This window comes from Megalops cyprinoides, chromosome 8 (genome assembly GCF_013368585.1).
Source record: "Megalops cyprinoides isolate fMegCyp1 chromosome 8, fMegCyp1.pri, whole genome shotgun sequence".
Lineage (NCBI taxonomy): Eukaryota > Metazoa > Chordata > Actinopteri > Elopiformes > Megalopidae > Megalops > Megalops cyprinoides.
This window is the reverse complement of record NC_050590.1, coordinates 38,720,920-38,727,974: the sequence shown is the minus strand read 5'-3', so window position 1 is coordinate 38,727,974 and position 7,055 is coordinate 38,720,920. Positions and strand designations below refer to the sequence as shown.

The 7,055-nt window shown below is 42.8% G+C and overlaps 1 protein-coding gene across 1 annotated transcript; it reads left to right on the top strand.

The window, feature by feature from the left end:
- Positions 1-357: 357 nt before the first annotated feature.
- Positions 358-4,486, top strand: LOC118781697. Its single transcript, XM_036534694.1, has 8 exons — positions 358-586; positions 1,405-1,839; positions 2,034-2,121; positions 2,275-2,470; positions 2,646-2,761; positions 3,003-3,112; positions 3,221-3,361; positions 4,343-4,486. Exons 1-8 carry the CDS (start codon positions 437-439, stop codon positions 4,484-4,486), a joined length of 1,380 nt encoding a protein of 459 aa, XP_036390587.1. The 5' UTR covers positions 358-436.
- The last annotated feature ends 2,569 nt before the right edge of the window (positions 4,487-7,055 follow it).

Sequence of the window (7,055 nt, the reverse complement as noted above, 5' to 3'; positions counted from 1 at the left end):
GTCAGAACCCCGCTTTCACTGAAATGGTAGCGACCCATAGGTCAGGTGGGAGAGGCATAGTAACTGCGCAGTCTTTTTGTCGATACTGACCGTTGGAGCTGCCTACCGTGAACAAGACTTGGTTTCAAATCTGTACCTGCGTCACTAAGTATAGTCAATATTTCATTTTTTTGTGGTTGAAATTACATACGCTTTTGATGTCATTCAAGTTTTAATAGTGATGTGGCTTTTTGTACACTTTTGCAGCTGAACAGAGACTAGCATAGATAAACTGGATGATGTGGCTGTGGGAATTTTAAGGGGTAACTTATGCAAATATTCTTAACTATTAGTAAGTTAATGCACTAAAATTAGCTAATACTAGCTAGCTTGAATGAAGCAACGATATCTACTTGTTTCGTTCAGTTTGGCTGTCATAGGACACTCATGAATTGCCATGCCAAGTGTATCTTGCAGTTTTCCCACAGCTGCAAACATCAGTGATCTAATGCTGGGCACCCTGTCTCGTGATGACTTGAGGGATCTTTTCCCAGTCCCAGAAAACTTCATACGAAGAAAAACTATCTGGCTCACAATCCATCCTGAGGTCAGTTTCCCATGACATAACTTTACAGTAGCTAGCATAGGAGTGTGAATTTAGCTTAACACTAGAACTAATAAGTAATGCTATAGAGAATTTATCACTGCATCTTCTCTAATTTAGCAGTTGTGGAAGGAATGTGTCATGCCTAACTTTAAGAAATAATATGAGGGAAAATAGTGTGTAGGTTATAGCACATGTTGCATGTCTGCCATTTCATTTGTAACAGTGGCAGCAAGATCCTTTTACGCATGTCAAAAACAATTTATTTACAATTACCTGCTTTGTACATGTAAAGTACGAACGTGATTGAGCCACCTATTTTAGCGCACATATAAGCAGTTCAGTCTGAACCTTCAATCGGAATGGATTCATTCGGAAAGACAGAAAAGTGCACATGTAATCGTAGCCAGTGATTGCTAATATCACTTTTACACTTGTAATCGGTTATCATAGCTTATATAATCATTCACATGGTGACAAAGATGAATAACCCATGAATGAAGAGGGTGTGTGCATACTATTTTATTCCATGCGCTGGCTTTTGTGATGCTGCAGTTTTCATAAAGATTATTCAACATGTTTAAAACTGTACTGAATAATGGTCATTCCTCTTTCAGAAAATAAATACTGGTTTAGAGACTCATTGATGGGCATTTAGTTAGTTGAAGAGATTTAACCTCTAAATTGAAACTGAGTGATTTCAAACCATAGTTATACTTAGTGCAGAACTGTGTGGCTGGTGCTGCATTACAGTTTGTGTTAACACAGTAAACATGTAATGTCGCTTCTCCAGAAGTTAATTACTTTCTTTTATTTTACAGGAATCTGGCCGAGAGGACTCAAAACCAAAAGATCCTACTGCAGATAGTTCTACTTCTACTACAAATGAGCAATCCCTACCTCTGACATCCACCCCTGTGAGAAGAGGTCCTGAGCGGAACACAACTCCTGAAAAGGTTGTGAAGCTATCCTGCCCTGAGTATGTTCTCTACACTGACACAGAGCTGGAGCATGTCCGCAAGCAGTACTTTGAGTTGGCAATAGAAGGCAAAGAGCAAGACTGCAAAATGTCAAAAGATCTGCGATGCAGACTGATCCGGAACACAATGACAAGTATGATCTCAATCCTGAGGGCAACAGGGGATGGAGAATCGGACAGATACCCTTCAAAGCCAGAAATTACCGCTATGGCAAAGAGAATAGTACAATACTACCCCATGCTGCAGGATAGAGACATAAACAAGAAGAATACATTGGTAAGTATTGTTTGGCAGAATAGTCCAAGCATTTTGTAATGCAGTCAGTTGATGGTGAACGTGTTTCAAGTTTGTCTTTTTTTTTAGTAGGGAGATTTAAAGGATCTATTTCAATTTGTCTCGTCACAGGTAACTGTTTACGGGCACCTGTACAAAAGACTGCAAAATGTGACCTAACAAAATGTGACCTACAGGAGCTTGACTCAAGTGATTCTACTGTCATCCTAGATGCCTCCTCAGAGGGTAGTAGCGCTCCTGAGCCTTTCGACAGTAATGAAAGAGGTGAGCTCTGACTTTGTATTTCCAAATCCTTCTCTTGATGTTAATGGTACCTTAACTCTTTGTAGGGTCACCCCCTGCAAAAATACATAATGACATTGTTTGATTCAGATAATGTCATAATGTATTTCCTTATGTATTTATGTGTCTTAACAGATAACAACCCTGCAGACACAGACAGTCTAGCAACCCAGGCCAAACACTACAGTACCTTACAGGCACTATGGAAGAGACCAAATCCAAACAAGGAGTCTGTGTCTCAGCTCCTGGATCTGGAATTTGGAGCCAGAAGGACTTTCATAGATTCTGATGCCATAAAAGAAGAGGACAGACATGAAAAAATACTGGATGCGTATCCTTGTTTCAAGGAAATTGGACATGCAAGTCATTATTGACTCTAAGCATAATTCAAAACATAGTACCATAAAGAAAAATGCTTTATATAACAATTTCCTCCTTTTTAGAGATGCATTTAAATGTCTGATGTGTAAATTTGACGGCTTTGAGCTTTGACGGATTTTGGACAGGGATAACTGCCAGTGCGTTAATGAAGTAAAGGGAAGATGGGCTGAATTTTGCCAGAAGGTCCAGTTTTATGGGGTATGGAAGAAGATTTTGAAACCACCAATGGGAATGGACAAAAGTAAGCAATGTTGTTTTTATTGTGTGTTATTAGTGATCAGGGTGGACATCAGAGCATATTAATTGTCAAGTTCATGTGCTAGTGTCTTTGGTGTGCTTTCCTTTTTCTTCTATGTTCACTATGCCATAGTATGTTTAATGTTGTTTTTTAAAGGATGGTGTTGTGTGTTGATCAGATTTGACCTCTGAACTGCAGTTTGTCTATGTGTGAAGGGTGAAAGTAATGATCTTCTCCTTAACAGTTGAACAGGCCGTTGGGATACTGCGTGCACTGCCATCACTGTTCCCCTCTACATCTGCCCCTCCAAAGAGGCTAAGAGATGCAAGTGAGGCTCTGGTACATGTCCTTGAGGTGAGATATGTAAAAATGTACATGTTTTCCAAAAGTGCATTATCCGGAAAGAAGAATGTCTGTGTTATATGGGTCATTATTCTAACACTATTTCACTTTTTCCTTAAGGCAAATGCTTTCCTGCAGAAACGTCCTCTCTCCTGTCCAGTGTTGATTATGAGTACTTCAAACTGCCTCCTGGCTGTTGGAGATAGGCCAGTAACAACGTTCCCGAAAGAGATGCTCCATGAGGGTGCTTTATACCTGATGGCATATTACTATGCTCTCCATCTCACTTATCCAAAATGTGTAGCAACACTAATGTCCATAATTCAAACTGAGGTCCTCTTGGATGTTATTCATGACCAAGACCTCACAAGCTCTTACAAAAAAGCCATGGCTGATTGGAAGGCTTTTGTTGGACAGTAAAGAAAAATGTTTGCTTTCTTTCATTGACAAATGTTTGTCTAGTTATTGTTATTATTTATAAAGTTATTTCAAAATGTTTGATTTTTAGATTTATACATTTGTTTGTCTGTATGGCCTTTTAAATTGGTCAATAGATCTGAGAACTATCTGAACGAATCCATGGTCAGAAATGTTAATGTAAATGTCAGTGTTCTTGGCTTCTGGCAGTTGGTTGACTGCAGTGAATAAAGTTGGTTGAATGCCATTATCTGACTTGTTTTTTAATATCTTATTTCAAGTAGGTGATGGTCTTAAATCTAGAACACTATCCTTATTACAGAGCTTACAGTAAGTTAAATACTCTTGAATTTAAATTAAGAGGATGACAAGAACAGTAAAAAAAATTGCTAAATTTGAGAATTACATGCTTCGTACGACACAAAAGCACTTCCTAATACTAGTAAAAAAAATGCTCAAAATGAGTTTTTCCAGCTAACTTTAAGATCTGCTTTAGCTTAACAATGCTCAAATATAAGTGAAATACTCTTGAATTGAAATGAAGAGGATGACAAGAACAGTAAAAAATGCTGCAATGAGCAATACAGACTTAGTATGACCAAAACACTTCCTAATACCAGTTAAAAATGGATCAAAATGAGTTTTTTTCCACCTAATTTTAAGATCCCTTATCTTAAAAATGCTTAACTATAACACCTTATTTCAAGAAATCTTAACAAGTGTATTTCCACTAGTTCCATTGGCAGATTTTTTCACTTATTACTAGCAAAAAACACCTTGTATTAATTATTTTATTTCTTATTTTTGAAGGGCTATTTTTTGCAGTGTAGGGACATGGCAGAGCACGGCCAGTGCCTACAGAGGGTCATGGAACAGCTTGAGACTGCTGGGCTGAAGCTGAATGCAGAAAAGTGTGCACTGAGGCAGAGAGGGCTGCACTTCCTGGGCCATGAAATTGATGCGGACTGACTAAATGCCGAGCTAACACCTCAGTATGGTGGCCACATATATCATCTCATATTAAACAGAAGGTCTTAGCTTGTCAGTCATTCCAGGAACTGAGGAGAGAGAGTCCAGAGAGCCTCTGATCTCCACACTACTTCCTGACAGGCCATGGAAGAGAACTGGCATAGACCTGTGTGAACACAACAAACAGAGCTACCTGGTTATCACACACTATTATTCATGGTTTATAGAGATTCTACACATGCCCACAACCACCAATGCCCAGGTGGCCACAAAGCTGAAGCCTACCTTCGCCTGCCATGGAATACCAGAGGAAGTGGTTAGTGACAATGACCCGCAGTTCTACAGCACAGAATTTAAAGAACTGGCCCACGAACTTGACCTCAAACACATAACATCCAGCCCGCACCACCCCCAGGGAAACAGACATGCTGAAAGAATGGTACAAACAGCAAAAAGGATCTGTAGCAAGTCAGCAAGTCTGTGGCAGTCAGAGCACATACTCCACCGTAGTGACGGCACTCTGTCACACTGCCCTCCCCTTCAGGAAGCGCATCCATCCACCGTACTTCTCCCATCCCAGGGAGTTCTCCCATCCCAGGGTGCCCCACTCACTAGTGCTTCACCCATCTCAGGGGTCCCTCACACCATGTTTCACCCATCTCTGGGGTCCCTTACACACCGGGGTCAACTGAACCTGGGGGTCCCTCATACAGCTCACACACTGGGCACGCCTCCGATGACCTCGCGGCAAGCCATCTCACTTCTGACACCATTTATAGCGAAGGGCGAGAGCAGTCACCCCACCCAGCCTCCAACCCAGGTCTACGGGGTAACAACCATGCGACCTTGACCACGACGCCAAAGAGCCAGGCTCGTTGGTATGGCAGTCAGAGCACATACTCAACTGTAGTGACGGCACTCCATCACAGGATCTTAAAACAAAAAGATCCTCTTCTAGCACTTATGTGCTACAGATCCATTCCATACAGCAGCACAGGTGTAAGCCCAGCTGAACTCCTAATGGGCCGCAAGTTTCAAAAGACCCTGCCTACACTTGGACTGAGACACCCTGTTGGCAGAGAACAAAACCCAGCAACAAAAGCGAATGGAACAAGATATACTGAAAGAACTGAATGAGATTCACTGAATGAGGTATGCTGAAAGACTGAACAAACTGGAAGAACTGGATGAGTCAGTTGTGACTCTGAACTGAAAGAACAGGATGAATGAATTAATTGCAGGCACTGAACTTGGCTTGGCTCTGGCTCTTGCTCGATTGCTCGTCTGCTGAACTGTAAACGTAGTTTTATTGTATTTAGGCTAAGTGGCATTTCTTGCACTTGATTTCTGCCTTTGACTGTTATGAGCCACCTTGGTGCTTTTAGCACTTTTTTAGCTGGTAATTCTGTCTCGGCAGTAAATCCTTATTTAGGGAAAGCATTTCAGTTAGGGGAAAAAAATGTGGCCAAAACTGTGCGAGAGTTGCCGGATGATCGGATTTCTGGAGGGAGACCTCCAGGATGAGTTCATCTGTGACCGTTGCCGACTTGTTGAGCACTTGGAGAACAAGATTCTTGATCTCGAGGCCCAACTAGCTGGACTCCACAGTAATCCTGAATTGTTAGAGTTCCAGGAACTGATTAGTACGCCCTACAGAGAGAAAGTGTGCTCACCCAAGCCGGGTAGGGGGGAAGATACAGACCAGATAGGGCGAGAGAGCTGGGTTACAGTAGGGAGTAGGCGTAGAAAGGGGCACAAAATTCCAAGAGGGGCGGCATCTGCAGAGATTGCGGTGACCAACCGTTTCGTGCCACTGCAGGACGAGTTGGCCCACGATCCTGAGAGTGGAAGGACTGAAGAGCCCCAGGGAACCCAGGTGGCCTCATCCTAGAGGAAAAGGAGTTGGTGATAGTGGGGGATTCAATCATTAGCGGGGTAGATAGCATAGTGTGTTCGCGCGACAAGGAGTCTCGCATGGTCTGTTGCCTGCCTGGTGCCCAGGTTGGAGACCTCCTGGAGAGCATGGACAAGCTCCTGGCCAGAGCGGGGGAGGATCCAGTGGTCATGGTCCATGTTGGAGCCATGCAAGAAAAATTTATTGAGCTAGCGGGGAAGATTAGGAGCAGAACCTCCACGGTAGTCTTCTCTGGAATTCTACCAGTACCACGTGCAAGCAAAGGGAAGCAAGCCTTTATATGGAGGTTTAACACGTGGCTACAAACCTGGTGTAGGAAAGAGGGGTACAGGTTTATGGGGCACTGGGACTCCTTTTGGAACAGGGGTGACCTGTACAAGCGGGACGGGTTACACCTGAACCGGAGGGGTACAGCTGCACTGGGCCAGCGTATGCTTAGGGTAGCAGAGGGTTATTTAAACTAGGGTCTGGGGGGGCAGGGAGTTTATACAGTCAGATGGGTAGGGATAGACAGACGGAATAGAACACACCATGGCTAAATATTTTATTAGTAGAGAGGAAACGATTCTTGTAAATCAGTCAGAGCAGCACTGTAATAGAGGTGGTTCTGAGCAGTTGGGGGCAGGGGTGAAGGGCAGGAGAGGCACACGTGGT